General features: G+C 41.8%; 1 protein-coding gene across 3 annotated transcripts in view; it reads right to left on the bottom strand.

Annotated features, from left to right (window-relative positions):
- Nucleotides 1-16,532, bottom strand: part of LOC121297162 (breakpoint cluster region protein) — a 92,059-nt gene that overhangs the window by 26,849 nt on the left and 48,678 nt on the right. For all 3 annotated transcript variants that reach the window (XM_041223250.1, XM_041223251.1, XM_041223252.1), the window contains 6 exons: nt 11,747-11,851; nt 10,422-10,607; nt 2,894-3,001; nt 1,949-2,009; nt 1,332-1,384; nt 196-336 (listed from right to left, as the gene is read on the bottom strand). In XM_041223250.1, coding sequence (XP_041079184.1) covers nt 196-336; nt 1,332-1,384; nt 1,949-2,009; nt 2,894-3,001; nt 10,422-10,607; nt 11,747-11,851 — 654 coding nt within the window. The remainder of the gene's footprint in view (nt 1-195; nt 337-1,331; nt 1,385-1,948; nt 2,010-2,893; nt 3,002-10,421; nt 10,608-11,746; nt 11,852-16,532) is intronic.

Below are 16,532 nucleotides of genomic sequence, written 5' to 3'. Positions count from 1 at the left end.
TTTCACCTCAAGGCTGCCTCGCATCATACATGAAGCCGCTTTTCAACTATAAACACAAACGGTACAGGCTGTAGAAATGAGCGCGGTCAGAAGCTGCGTTTCTCCCAGCAGCCTACAGCTCTACTAAACAAACACTGCCGTAGCAGTCAGCAATGTGTTCAGTACTGATTGAAGCGCGGCCCGCGTCTGACTCACCTCCCCCTTCTTGACGGTCATGGACTGCCTGCGTGGTGTGATCTCCTCATTGATGCTGGACAGGAAGTTCTGGGAGATGCGCAGGGCGTCTTGCAGCAGGGGGTAATCCGGGTGGCTGGCTGGAGTGTGCTTTAACAGATCCTGCCCAAGAACAAGAATACTGCTGAGCACAAAGAGAACAGGGTCCTTCCAATAGACATGGGATCAATAGCTATACAAGCTCTGACTACACAGACTCCTACAGACTGCACAAGCTCACACTACAGACTCATACAGACTGTACAAGCTCACAATACACAGACTCATACAGACTGCACAAGCTCACACACAGACTGCACAAGCACACACTACACAGACTCACAGAGACTGTACAAGCTCACACTACACAGACTCATACAGACTACACAAGCTCACACACAGACTGCACAAGCTCACACTACACAGACTCATAGAGACTGCACAAGCTCACACTACACAGACTCATAGAGACTGTACAAGCTCACACTACACAGACTCATACAGACTGCACAAGCTCACACTACACAGACTCATACAGACTGCACAAGCTCACACTACAGACTCATACAGACTGTACAAGCTCACAATACACAGACTCATACAGACTGCACAAGCTCAGACTGCACAAGCTCACACACAGACTGCACAAGCACACACTACACAGACTCACAGAGACTGTACAAGCTCACACTACACAGACTCATAGAGACTGCACAAGCTCACACTACACAGACTCATAGAGACTGTACAAGCTCACACTACACAGACTCATAGAGACTGTACAAGCTCACACACAGACTGCACAAGCTCACACTACACAGACTCATACAGACTGCACAAGCTCAGACTGCAAAAGCTCACACTACACAGACTCATAGAGACTACACAAGCTCATAAGTAAGCAATAATACACAACTCAGCCAGTCTGTACTTATGATTACTCCAAATGGGGAGGATCTTATTGCAAATGTATGTTGATTTTATTTATGACTGTTTTTTTTCTTTAAAAACAGGTTTGTTCTGTTGTGTGTGCATTGACAGATAATTCCGGCTAGGTCTCACTGCTTGATGAATGCAGTAGTCCCCCGATTTCTCGCCAGTCCAGCTGGTTCACTTACATGCAATACAAGAGTGCTTCGAGTGACTCGATCGACAGGTTTGTACAGGAGAGCTGAAAAACAAAGAACTTAATTATGTGATACGCTAGTTCTTAGTCAAGATCATGCATGCCAATACATCTATGTACAGCGGTATACAGGGTGATTATAAAGTCATTCCAACATTGATTGCGACAATTTCAGGCAAGATCGAAGTTGCCATATAGTTTTAAAAGTCATTCAGGCTGGTTCCAGAGACCCTGATTCGCACTAGTCTTGGATTAACGTTAATTTAGGTAAGGTAGTCCAAGATTAGTGCTAATCTGGGTCTGAAACCCGCTGTTAGAGAGTATTCTAAATGGAGTCAAAAGTAACAAGCAACAATCCTCAAATGTCTCTCTTCAATATTCCGCAGTCAGTCTGGTTTAACACATATACCCTGTCCATACTACTTAAATAATGCACCATCAACACAAGTTTAGACCATTACCATTCACTTCTCTCACGTTTTCAAAATGTGATGATCGTGCATTACAAATGCAGTGTGAATAGGGAATCAGCGACCTTGTTTATTTTTGTTCTGTTCTGGAAATCATATTGTTTTTTTTTTTTTGCAGAACAATACAAACCACACTTACTTTCCAGTGAATTCTTCGTTGTCTGGTCTTTGGAGTCCTTGGTAGTCCTGACCTTCAGATTCTGGAGAAATGAAGACACACGAGGGTTCGTTAGGCACCGTAAGAAGAATTAATGACCTTTAAATACGAGGGGAGTCTCAAATCACTGAGGACCTACAATACGATTCTGTTAAAAATCTGATACATTTTAGGAGCAAAATATTAATGCAGACCCTCCTTACATATGCATAACTTTCTATATTTCCTTTCAATAATCTGTCTAAATGTTGTTTCTCCTTAGTCCCTAGAGTGGTACTACCAGAATATGAGATATTTGTTCTGTACGTCATACCGTAACTCGCCAGTAGGCTCACAACTCAAATCCTAAACAAATGAACACTCAAACTCAGTTGGCTTTCATTCATTTAAAACTGAAGCCGCTGATAATTAATCTTCTGAAGATGTTAAAGTTTGTTTGTTTCAAGTACTTCATTAAAAACATCCGATTCAAAGTGTTCCAGGCCCATCGTGAAAGATTGGGATTATGGTTTGTGACAGGTGTCAGGTTAAAAGGCTCCCATTACTTAAGATAGAACAGCATGTGTATCAAGGCTGTTACTGACACTGTATCTTGTCAAAGAAAAAATACAGCAGTGTTATATGTTACTATAATGCATTACCAGTGTGTTTTGATTTATCATTGGCCAAATTGTATTGTTATGCCACTGTATTGAAGATCATTTGGTAAAGATGGCTTTCCATGCTTCATCTCAATATAGCAAGAACAAGTCATCTCGACAATTCTATTTGAAAATAAATAACAGAGAGACACACCCTATAGGAGGGTTAACACTGGGGTTGGTAAATGAGAATTGCAGGTGAGGCTAGGGTTAATTTCCTAGCCGAGCTAAACACTGTGAGCAGGATCAGTTCCTGTCCCTAATTCCGCAGCTGATGACGTCATACCTCAGAGATTTCAGAAAATTGTGTGTTGGCCTGGCAGCACTTGTCTGCGGTTTCCACGGCAACCTCGTAGTTATCCACAAAGGCCCGGTACACCCCGAGCTGGCTTGCCTGGTGGGTAAAGAAAATAAACAGCAAAACAATTACAAAACAGAAGCGCCACTTGAGAAAAACAAGATACAAAAGAACAATAACTGAGAGTCCCCTTCTCCCGTCATCTATAACTTCAACATTCTGCTTGTTTACAAGGACACACAAGGGTTCTAAATCACACAAGCCACTTTCTTCAAAACAACTCAACACAACAGACCACAGCTAAGCTACAGCTGCTTTCATCATTAGGTTCTTAGAGGAATATTTGTGTTGTACTAAATTATGTCAGCCTAAGACAAAATAAAATTAACTGGCCATGTGGTGATTGTTGCTTTGACCCCTGTTGCGTTTTTATATAGGAACAAGAAATGCACAACACAGCAGAACAGACTTTTAGAATTACAAGACAGCAGAACAAGATGTTGAGGTACAGGGTCAGAGGAGAGACAATATTTACAGCCCGAAGCCTATGAAATCCTTGCAGTGTTTCTAGGCCTGCTACAGTTGTCATGGCAACCAAAGCTGACCCCTGTACTCCAAATCCCAGTGTAAGATTAGACTGCAACATTTAGGAATACAAATACAAAAGACAGGATGTTCACTTTAAGTCCTGGAGAAATTATTACAAAGATAACTTTCCTACTGTCTAAAACCTATTCATTTTTATCAAATGTGTTGGGGGGGGGTATTCAGTGTAAGACAAATTAGATGTATTAGGACATATATCAACTTGGTTGCATTATACCATATATTGTATGGTCTTATTAAATATGACTTTACAGTTCAACCTAACTAGTACAAAATGTGTGCTTATAAGCAATGCCCCCAGTAAATTGAATTCAATACAAATATTGAAACAATTGTGAGCAATTGGCAGCAGCATCAAGTAGATAGGGTGTTATATCATGCAACATCAAGAATATATTAACCTTCAATAGGCAGGTAATTTTGTTAAACCCTTAGACTTCAGCCTCACCCTATGTGAACTCCACTACCCCCTGTTGTGACCCACATTCCAGTGCTCTTCACTGCAGGGGACTAGCCATTGAATCCCCAAGGCCAAAGGCCAGCCAATGAATGAATGGTCAAGGAGAGGAGACGGCCCTGAGAACAGCTCGTTTGTCAAGGAGACGTTGTCTGAAAGGCACACCAATGCTTTCACAGCACATCTCCTTCACACATAGCTTTATAAAACAGAGACAGAGGAGTCAAGGGTCCTCTTGCCGTATTAAAGACTGTTGTTTATTAACATTCTCTTGACAAAGGGCTTTAAGACCTGAAAGCCTCTTCAAAACACCGCTACTGCTGAATACCAAAACTTCCTTAATATTTCAAGCCAGGATTTATAAAGCGCAAGTTTTAAGTTTTGTGATCCCCTTCTTTTAAACAAAAAATAACAATAATGCTACTTTATCAATATGAATACATTCAGGACTAAATAAATAGTCACTGTTGTCTACTTCATCTGTGATTGATCAAATACTCTGTATGCAGGGAGTGACTAACGATTCATATTGCTGTACTGCCACATAGACAAGACTGATTGAGTGGTTTCTTGTCCAGTCACTTCAAATCACCCTCTCTTGACCTATAGGTATAACGGTATATAAGGAAACCCAGAAACACTGTGCTTTCTACAGTATACCATGCAGCCACAAGACATATTCAATTGATCTAAACAGTGGTGGATCTGTTTACATACTAAGATCTTCCCAATTCTGTTACTTGACTTCCTTTTAAAGACACTACTCCACTCTAGAGACTCACACACAATGTTGGTTTTCTCAACATATCTTTCTTGCTTTAACAACGCTGTATTAAGGACAGCTTTTCAATCACTTGAACAGGCCCAGCATTCTGTCTTGAGTTCTCTCTCCATTCCAGCTTACTTTCTGTGATGTTCCCAGTGTGTGGGATAATCTCAAATATCCCACACCTACAGACAGAGTCAGCAGCTAAGATAACTTACGTAACACTAACCATGGCTGGAGATAATCAGAAACAAACCGTCTCCAGGAAGCTGGCAGGGTAAAATCAATTTTCTACTGACACAATTAATTTGGGATCTTCCCAAGATGGACATATCAGAAATCACAGTATAAACATGTAGCTGGTGTGGGGGGGGGGGGGGGGGGGGGGGGGGGGGGGGGGGACAAACCCATGTATATAACAGCGTGAAAGGAAACCAAAGGGCCAAGGGCGGTCCACACATGATGGTCAAAAACGTCACATTTACTATGGAAACTGTTTACCTTATTTGCAGAAATGAACTTGTCTATTCTTATTTTTTCCATGTGTATTGAATCATATACAAGTAAACTTGTTTTAAGATGGCGCTCATAGAATAAATGAAGCCTGCATAGGACTCAGTTCACATGGAAAAAAAAAAAATTGCCAACAACTTAATTTCTGCAAATATACCCTATTTATACTGCCATTAGAGTTGAAACAACTTCTATCATAAATTTTAAATTTTTGGCCGTCCCTTGCAGGCAGAATTCCCATCTGTGACAGCGAGACCATGTCGCTGGTTCTTGGAGTGAATGTGTGCCTTTAGGGAAGCAGCTGGGACGCGCTTCAGGAGACGCGTTGCTAAGCAACTTATTGAGCCCGTGGGCTGCCCAGTGTTGAGCTGATCAGGAGGTTCGGATTGGCTGGGGGCGTGCCTGGGGAAGCTGGGCGGAGCTCAAAAAGCATATGCGCCACTGCACGGCCATAGCCATACAAACGGACGTTGAGCGAAAGATTGCTGTGTTTTGTTTTATGTTGTGTGTTGTGTTGCAGACTCGTATCAACCCAGGAGCTGAAGCTCTGGAGCCAGCACTAACCCCGGGAGCCTTTATCCCAGCACATAACCACAATCCAGGAGAGCGTCCACTCCACAGGATTAACTACTATGGAACCCTTGAACTGCAAGACGGTGCTTGTGAAGGCATTGCCCAGCTGAGGCCAGGTGAAGAGGTAGGAGTAGACGTGAAGCTGGGTATAGAGAGGGTTTGCGTGGAGTAGCAGGTTCCTGGAGTGGGACGTTCCTTGTATGGGACTAGCGCTCATCTTGTGTGGCAAACCTTTATTTTTAGCTTTGTTTTGTTTTGTTTTCTTTATTAAATTTGACAATAGGGCTACTATTGTTGGTACATGTCAACACCAGTGCTCTGTGTCTGTCTCAATTTTGTGCATGACAGGACCCCTTGTTACACCATCTTATAGACCTATATCCTTTATTCAGAAACTACATAACATACCATATTTTACGTGTCAGTATAAAAGATGGATTAGATCATGACACAACCAAACATATGATAAGGAACGTCCAAACCAAGTCTAAATCAAAAGGTTCTCAAGATTGTGTTACATACTACCGTATGTAGAGCAGCTTCCACTGTAAGAAGTCTGAAATCAGATAAATCTATAAATGAGTTATTATCACGGACAAAGTACCATATTGTCATCTCTGCATGGCCACGCTAACGCACTGTACCAGCCAAATGTCTGGGAGGCACCACCAGATTGGGAGGTTGTGGCTTCCCTGCCCATCTGGAGTTGGCAGAGGCTAATGCAAATCACAGTGAGCAGACTGGGGCAACCTAATCCTTCAGGGTTAGAGAATGAGAACTACAGGGGTCCAGAAGACAACAATTGATCACACAGATGACAGCAGCATGCTGTGAAATACTGTAGTCGCTGTACTGATATCAGTGAAAGTGATTGGAGCTAACAAAATAGCTCCACAAATTGTACCTGTTCTGCACTTCTATTAATTACACAGGTCTCAAATGTGCATTTTGAGAGAAAAATTAATGATTTTAAAACATGGTACTACACTAGAGAAAGTTCTCAATGTGCTCAAGTTGTCGAAGGGTGGGGAGGTAACCCAGGAAGTGGAACACTATCTGAAAGCATGGTTTGTGAACAGATTTCTTTAACCTAGTCTATCAGATATCACGTTACATGTTAACATGTGTTTCTTTGTAAACTGCACATCTGAGACCTATTTATGTAGCAAATGGAATAACAATTAAGATTCATGGAATTCATTTGTTAGCTTCGATGACTTTAAAAAGAGAAATTCAAGACAAGAGAGAGTTGACGCAAGCCAGGTTATTATACCAATTAGCTGGATGAAGCTGGATCAAATATGAGGACATGCAGGAGTTGAGAGTGTATGAACTCAGGTCCCCCAATTAGTGGTCAGTACTGCCTTACACTGGTGTGAAGCACTGTACCAGGGCCTCCGTGGTCATACTGCTGCCTGCATCACTGCTTTGCTGCCCGGAAGCCAAACACAACGTTTTGTGGTTCTCCAGCAGGAGGTTAAGAATGGAAGCAGAGTGTGGGTGACTCAGTGGGCAGAACGTTGCCTGTAAACTTCATTCACTTTAGAATTCAATAATATAAAAAAAGCTGAAATAATTATTCATGAACCCATATTTGCTATTATAACAGGTAACAGTGTTTCAGTCTAAAACTGACATAAATAAATGGGACTGCCTCTTGGGGTTGTGAAATGTGAAATTCCCCCGAGTAACACAACTGTGACGCAACATCCTTTCATTTGCATTTCCTAAGCACAAACAGTGAGTCACTGGCTGAGTATCAGGAACTCCAGCCCTTTCTCTCCCAGAGCCTGGACACTGACCATTATACTACACTGACCTACACAGCTAGACACGCAACCCTTCAATCTGAGGAATAGACTGGAGACCACAGTTCTGCATGGAAGAGGTCTCCTATACAGCAGGCCATCTCCTTTAACAGGTTCACATGAATGTCTTTCACTGAATCAGATGTGTAGACAGTTGGGTCCCTGTTTTGGAGCAAGGGCAAATATTTAAAGAGGAATACAAAAAAAAATTAACCAACAAGCAAAAAACAACAGTATCTTAACTACTCTTTACTCTTTTACACTTTACTGTTTTCTTCCTCTCGAAGCCTTCTGTGCTTGTTTCAAAACAAGGCCTTTGTTCTTTTAAGATGGTCCTTAAAGGATGGCTGGTTCTCACTTCCCCACTATGAGCCTTGAGTCTTTTAGAAGCAATTTTTACAAGATTTTGGTAAATGGTGATCTAAGCAGAAAGATAATGTGCACTGCGGCTTTATGCTTCCCCGGGCCCTCTAAGAAACAAGAATGTTGAACAAGAAATAAAGTAAACCTCTTACTAAGTTACCGCAAGGGCTGCTGTGATCGATGCTAGGAACTTTGGGACAAATCTTTATTAATTACAGGAAATTAGCACCGAACGCAGGAAAACCTGCAGCAGAGCTCATCCAGCGTAGGTGTGGACATCCCTGAGTAAATTCCAAGCTGTGCTCCACACCCCCCAGCTCCGTACAAGCAGTCCCTGAGCAAACCATCCTGTTTACTCTGCACTTATCCCCTTCACTGGCTCGCTCCCATACAACTCTCTGTGCTCTCAATGCAATCTAATGTCCAAGCAGGTCCTCTGTGTTTGTGTAGCCCACATGGCAACATCTCTCTTGTCTAATCTTGTTTTCTTCCAATTATTCAACAAGACTAAGGAACCTGCATCAAATTAACAGGTATGCCATGCTGTATTGCCCACGCAATATCTCTCACGGGATGACACCATTTTTTGTATTCAATAAACAATGTAGGGAAAAAAACTCCTCGTTGCCAAAGCAAGTCCTTGGGGAAGCAAGAAAGTTTATACATAACATGCTGTACACCATGTGGCTAATCATTACTGTGTTCCTTTCCAATGAATTGCCTCAAGATGTGCCTACTTTATACCCAAGCAGCTCCAAATGATACAGTACAGCCTTCGCCAGTTTACCCAATCAGAGACCAGAACTCATGCATAAGTAGGTCACTGCGACCCTCTTAACCCAATGAACTGGTAGGAATCCATATACTGCATGTATGTATCTATGTATCAATATATGTATTCGTTTATCTAGCAAACTTCAGAGAGTAGTAAGAAAACCAAACAAAACACAAACATCTGCTTCACTACTAGCTTGAAATACATTCCAATACATACTCACATTTTGCAAGGAAAGCACTTTTATGGCAGCTAACAAAAATGAACGTACTTTTCCCATTAGTTGCCTGTCACAGATTTTAATCTAAAAAGCTCTGATCTTGCAAACAGCGCAGTTTGGCACAAGAAGCCTATTCGGCTGCCTGGAACTTGCCAGTGACTTTTTTGGTGTCTTCGGTAACAAAGCCGAGTCATCAAAGAGCCCTTTTATTTACACTGGAATGCCTTCCCAGCGCTTGTCAAAGGAAGTGCCTTTAAAATAAATTACTGGAAGAAACCTTTGATAGCTACTTTCATGTCAGTTTATTTTCGGGAATAAAATTAGCGTTTATGTCTGGAGATCTAGTAGGAAACTGGTACAGACTCACAAAGCCTGTTAAGAAAACAAATGCTTTTCCCGCAAACACATTCCCCGAAATAGAAGACACACAGAAAATACTGTGCGTGCTTCACAAGAGATTCTGTCCATGCTGTTATACAATAAAGACTGGGCTTGTTCTAATTGACTACAATATTAAGTTAGTCACCACCTTTTTTTAACACCAATAACTATTGCCAGTAACAACACCTAGTCTAGCTTGCTTTTACCGGTACAATTGTCCTGTTCCTCCACCCACACGTCAAATAGCGCCAAAGCCTTCAGGAATACAAACTTGCCAAAAAGAAAACTGAATGGAGCGACAGGCACAGCCTGCTCTTGGCCCGTACAAGCTTTAGAGGAGGCCTTGTATGCAGATACATAATTAGACTTTATTAGTCGCAGCAGGTGGTTAGAAAATGTTTTCTACAGAATAAACATCAAACTACTCAGAAAAGCAATTGAACTGACCCTTCCTACAACATAGTTAGTCTAGCTTGTTTTTACCGGTACGATTTCTCTGTTCCTCCACCCACATGTCAAATAGCGTCAAAGCCTTCAGGAATACAAGCTTGCCAAAAAGAAAACTGAATGGAGCGACAGGCACAGCCTGCTCTTGGCCCGTACAAGCTTTAGAGAATGGCTAGCACAGGCCTTGTATGCAAATACATAACTAGACTTTATTAGTCATAGCAGGTGGTTAGAAAATGTTTTCTACCAATCAATTACTGCCATCTACCATCTGGTGTGTTTCTGTGCCACGTGCGTGTCTGTGTGTGTAGCAAAGTGTAATAAAGCATATTGAAAGCATGATAAAGCATGGGTAAACACTGTCAAAAATAGTGAGGTGTGGTAAAGCATCTCAATAAATACACCACGGTAAATGCATAGTATAACCACGGAAAAGGCATTGGAAAACTGCTGGAATACCATGCAAAAATACCATGGTAAACTTTTATAAGGAATTTGATGTGCCTGTACTGCAAGTGTAGCATACTGCATGTGAGCACAGGTTTGGCACACGCGCTCCCATTCCCTGCACCCCGTTACCTCCCGGACCCGGCCCCATGAATCTCACCAGTTTCTGGAAGAGGTCGCCGACCCCCTGGTGGTGGCTCCACTGCTGCACCCTGGGCAGAAGGCCGTCGTAAAACTCCTTGTGGATCTCGTAGAGCTCGGGCACTTTGAAGAAGATGGTCTCGACCTGCTGGACAGTCAGCACCGGCTGGGAGGTGGTGGCAGCGGCTTTCAGGGGCTTCATAGGCTGAAGGAAACACACCAGCACATGAAGCACCACTCAAATATCTCACTCCAAGTACTGGGTTCAAAATTGTCATTAAGGGAATAATGAATAACTTCCAGGGGTGCAAAATTGGTAGATATCTATCAATCAAATGAGTCAAAAACACACTTTCAGAAAGGTAGAACCAGACAATTTTACTCAAAAGCACAACAAAAAAGGTTCGAATAACAACTAGTTTGTGTCTTGTAAAATAAAACACAATGGGCGGAGATATACATATTAGCATATGTGCGTTACCTTTCCTAAACTACTAAAGCACTCTGCAGTTTGAAGTGGGGTTATCGATTCAAGACCTGTAAACAGTTTGTTGATATATTTAAGGGCTCTCACATTCATCTAAATTGACTTTTTTTTTTTTTTTTTAAATAGCATACATTTACACTCCCCAATACAGAATGCAGGTTTGGGGGTGGGGAAGGGGGAGTTATTGTATTTAGACACTAAAGAGTCCAGGGAGGTCTTGCTTCAACCCAAATCTCTGGAACAAGGAGGTGGAGTTACATGCTTACAACCACTAGCTCAACAACCCACCCTTTTCCACACAGCGCCATGGGTTTTACCACACAGCCTCCTCCTTTGTTAAAACACCACTGGTTGCCATAACTGCCGCTCTATCAGGTACACCCTTAAACCACATACAAACCAAGCAGTAGCTCTATGGAAAGCAAAACTCAAATTCTCAACTTGCGCTGATAGTGAAAGATACTTGATAAGCGTCCAGTTTCAAGAACAAAATATGTAGACATGAAGACTGTGGATATATTATACTGAAAGGAAAATATTGGATGATGGGGAATTCTTTTGATAGTAGTTAAACAATAATGTGACCTTTGACTTGTGTGTAGTGTCCGGTTGTAGATTGGAATGTGGACTGTAGACTTCAGATGGAACTGGCTGCAGCCCCAGTTTGGTAAGGGAAACAGATGAGATCGAGTTTTACAGACTGGTTTCATGGTGCAGATCAAAATCTGTCATAACTAACAGCTTATGAATAAAGCCAATCCTAGTGTCACTTTTATTGCCTATTGTATTTCATAAGCATCCATCAGGTTAGTCTGGCCTCTTGAAGAGAGTCTGAGAGGACCTGAAGGATTTCTCACCAGCAGCAGTGCCTCCAGGTGGCTGAGGTAAGTCTCTTCACTGGCCAGGATCCCTGACAGGACCCACTTTCTCATCTCCAGCCCTTTCTCCAGGTCAGGCTCGCTCTGCAAGAGGATGGGAAACTGGGGTGAGCACATCCTACAGCGGGAATGCAAGCACAGGGTTTCTGTCTATTTATGGTATTAAGGTCAGTCTCTGATTAGAGGGGACAATTTGTGACACACTGGTGTCCATGTAACACCAGAAATCCCATTCACACACAGCAGATGGGATTGCAAAACAGACACTTTATAATTATCTGTTGGGAAAATCAAACAGAGTGGTTTCTGTGATACTTTTCAAATTGCCTTGTAACACGGACACCTGTGTCACCAATCAGACTCAATAATCAGAAGTTGGCTGCAATCAACTAGTATCCCACTTAATCATGTACATTTTTAATAGGTAAGCCAGGATAACTTTCCTTTAATATGAGAAAACAGCTGCAAATACAGAGCCATCAGTAAAATGTAGATCTCCTTGACTGAGATCAACCATAATTACCCGTAGAAATGTGGTTGTGACATACGTAGAGCGTGATGGGCAAAGACAGGTTTCTCCACACAGTAAATACATTTATGTAATACAGTTTCATTACAGTTGGATAGTCATGATGACACGTAAAAGGTACGTAGGGAGTCTCCACTACACCACCGTCTCCTGCATTCCCAGTGCGGGGACAGCAGTAGCTGGTTTAGATAGTTCACTGTGGAATGTGTGTATCAAGCTTTAAGACAAGGAAATTAACTCAATAGCAAGTCTAGAATAATGACATGAGGGTTTGACATGTATTGTCTCAAATAAACAAAGAGTGCTAACGTAAAACCATCAAAGCATACAGTGCAATCTAAACGGAGTTAAGTGGCACTGTCTCAAACTTCGTTTCAAATAAAGATACACCAATGTACACAGACAGCTCCTTCTTGGAGCATGCAGGTCTTTCACGGCAGCTGCACAGGTCTCTGTTTTACTTTTTTATTTGCGAAAAAATGTGTATTTTGTTCAATGTCGCAAAAAAAAAAAAAAGAAAGAAAGGCATGATCCACTCTCTTGGCCTGTGCGCAGTGTCATTTTGAAGAGAGTGGAGGCTGGCAGCAGGCACTCTGGGACACCTTGGGCACAGCATCAGAAGTTCAACATAAATTTCCTTTTACTGGAAATGGAAAGGCAGTTTCCAGGGGGTGAAATGAACAGTGTCACTCCCCACCACAGCTTCCACCACTCAGCAGTCAAGTATCTGAACAAATCTCTCTCTCAGAGCTGTGGGAGCTCGCACGCCTTCCGGGCAGGGGAAGCAGGCACAACCTAGGACGGACTAACATCCTGGTCAAACTGTTTCTGGCTTTGAAAACAAACACGCTATCGCCGAGCTGCACATATTGTGTGTACAAAGAAAAACGAGGATGATACTCGACTACTTTAGGAATTGAAACCTCCAGGGCAGGTGTGATGAACCCAATCCGATCATTCATTTGCAGGCCAGAAAAAGTATATACCTTGATACAGTAACGTGAGGTTTACAGTACGTACATACATACAGCATGGATAGACAAATCCTTATATCCCCAGATTCTGATATACTCAATAGCTAAAGAATGTCCTAATCAAGTTTCAGCCAAACCAGATAAGCAGTGTTCTGGATAGACTTTAAAGTGATCCATTCCATTATACAGTACATACTTTCTGTACGTCCACTATATTCTTGTCAGCAGTACCTGCCAAGCAAACGCCTCCTATCAGCCCCTTATGAAAATCTGTCAAATCTTCTGTCTCTATCCCTGTGGATGCTTATTCCAGGCATTTCTGTCATTCTTTTGTATTGAAAAAGGTTTTCTGGCCTTTGCTGGTTGATAAGAGCCAGTGCTCCCTTAGTTCAGGTCGGTGTTGAATACAGGTTTTACTCTTTACATAAGCAAGCTTATAAATACGCTAACACAAAACCAACTAAACAAACCAAGAAATTAGACCCAGTCAAGCATGTCGCTGTGATTTAAAACCAACAAACAAATTGGAAGATCATTCTTTAGAAAAACAAAGCTGTCTCCTTTTGAGAACCCTGTCTTTCACTGCTGGCCTGGTGAAACACAGCAAAGACGCTGCTTGGAGTCTTGATTCAAACTCAACTCTGAATAATTCCACAGTTAAACAGGACTGCAGTTCAAAGCATTACACAGCCCACTGTTTGTTTGCGATTTTGCACAAAACAGACCCGAATACATAACCGATTCAAACAAAGGGGAACTACACTGCTCTTAAGATAATATAGGGATTTGCGGGCTCATGCATGATTAATTAATAGACTTATATAAGAACCAACCAATCGTTGTTAAGGACACGTTCAAATTAAGATGTCATAGTTATAAAGTAAAAAAAAACAACACTTTTTACATTTAGTAGTAGTTCATGAGTAGAATTATTTTAAGTTAATATGTTGTGTGTAGGCTAACAGAAATCCTTTTTCACTTCGTGGTCCTCTCACCCAAACTGGGATGACATCCCTTACAACAGGGGTGGCCAGACCGCATCCTGGAGAGCCGCAGGGTCTTTTGGTTTTTGTTCCACCTGAGTTCTCAATTGTATAACCGAACCAATGATTTTTGTAAATTGGTCAACACTATCATTTATTCTAGGTCTTGAGGATTCAAAGATATCCAGAAAACCTGCAAGACTGTGGCTCTCCATGACCAGTGTAACAATATAACAATAAAAGACTTACTGTAGAACCCTGTTAAGTGCAAAGCCCAATTACATTCTTAGTGTAATATTTGTTATAAGACAATATGCAGGCTGTCTCTGCTGTTCACTGGGTTCTCCTCTCCGTGACTCAACACTCTGCACAGAGAGGCTGTTCCAAAGCACCTGCAGCCTGGCAATATACACTAAACACCAGCCCCCGAGGACACAGAAAGCTGCCTGCTCTCTGTCACAAACACTCACTCTGCAAGACCTCCAGATTCAGGGAGCTCCAGGCTGTTTAAGAATGACTGCATGCTATATTGAGCGTTTGCATTGCTTCCTCATGACTGGCAGTAGCGGTATGGAAATGAGAAGAAAACACCCCTGCCACCTCCCACCCCAGTCCTGTAACAAGCAGCTCCCAGGAGATATGCCGGGCCTTTGAGTTGAGTAGGACAAGGGGATCGCTGTCTGGAATACCAAGCAGCTCTGAAACAGCAGGAAGGGAGGCCAACTCATCATCACTGCCTTTCTAACAGTGTGCTTTAGTATCTATACGAGCATCTATAAAGGACTTGCAGACATATAAAAGTCAGCTATCTGCATTCGTAGCCTGCCTAGCCAACATATGATCCGTCGGTCGCGATACGATATGTGTTTCGATATACAGGTCATGATACAATAGGAATCACGATACAGGGGATGGTCTTGATGTGGTACTTGTATGATGCATAATAAGATGAAATGGGTTAGGGAGAGTGTACCATAATACCAATTATGATACCAATTCATAATACCAATTATGAACACTCTTATTCTTCATTCAAGAACCACTTGGTGAACTATGATGAGGTAATGCTGTGCTTTTGGTCTTGTATCACAATACAAAAGATAAATGCCTCTATTACGATACTATAAATCATGCAAAGAAAGCGTCACGATTCACTGATACACGGTGAATCGGCACACCCTTACTTTACATATTAAACCTGTTCACACACATAAAAGACACTGCTTCTAGTTCTGTGACTGGTAACCGCTTTGCTGTGTGTCCCTTGGTATTTGGGTTGGGTAGGCTGCCATGTGCTTATGATTAATGTGCTGGAAAGGGGTGTCCCAACATCAAACCAAAGCTTTTTTATGAAAGGTTGATTAATTAAGGATTCAAAGATGTAAGGCTGATGACAGGCCAGTTAAAAACAATTACATTAAAAACCTTGATCCCCCGAACCTTGATTATTTGAATTTGCTCTTATTTACTACCGATGTTATTGTACTTCATAACTGCTCTTATCTCTAATGTCATATTTTGTATTGTGATACTTTGTAATAACTGTAAGTCACCCTGGATAATAATAATAATAATAATAATAATAATAATAATAATAATCCAAACACCTGTGCTACCTATCTTAATGATGCTCCTTTCAGCTCTCTGGTATCTACATTACAGTATGGTACTGTTTGTTATGTAAAAGATAATTGAATTGGGAAAGTCAATCTCGCAGTTGTGATCCATTCACTCTGAACAATTTGATTATCCAAACACATCCCTGATCCCAATTACATTCGCTCAGATAACAGGTTTTACTGTCCTTATTAAAACGCACATACATCTGTAAAACTCATACCCCCTTCCAGTTCAGGGTTCACTTCGAATCACAGACATGCAAACTGAACAAAGCAGAGGTCAGCACTAGAGAGTGCATCAGCAATCGGAAAAGGGGTTAAAGGTTGTGGCTTTTAGAAAATGCTTTACTGGTGGTGAGCAGCTATTACTGATTTGACGGATCCCAAAACATCCATCCGTTTCCCATTTCATTGTGCTGCCGATAAAGGTCTTTGAGGATTCAAAGTGTTGCAGTGAAATGCTTTAACTGCAGTGCTTCAGGAGGGGCTGGGGGTTGGAGATAATTCTTTGCATGGTCTATTGAGGTAGAGTGACTCTTTTTTGTGAATTGCCTGAGACCCCAAAAGAGGGAGACACTGAGCACACGCTCAACATGTTTCCACGCATCAAAAAAATAGCTTAGCTTTGCCCTGATAGCGTTTCAATTGGGTATGGTCTAA

The sequence above is a fragment of the Polyodon spathula genome, chromosome 22 (assembly GCF_017654505.1).
Source record: "Polyodon spathula isolate WHYD16114869_AA chromosome 22, ASM1765450v1, whole genome shotgun sequence".
NCBI lineage: Eukaryota > Metazoa > Chordata > Actinopteri > Acipenseriformes > Polyodontidae > Polyodon > Polyodon spathula.
Note: the sequence above shows the minus strand (reverse complement) of the source record. Positions and strands in the feature narration are given on the sequence as shown.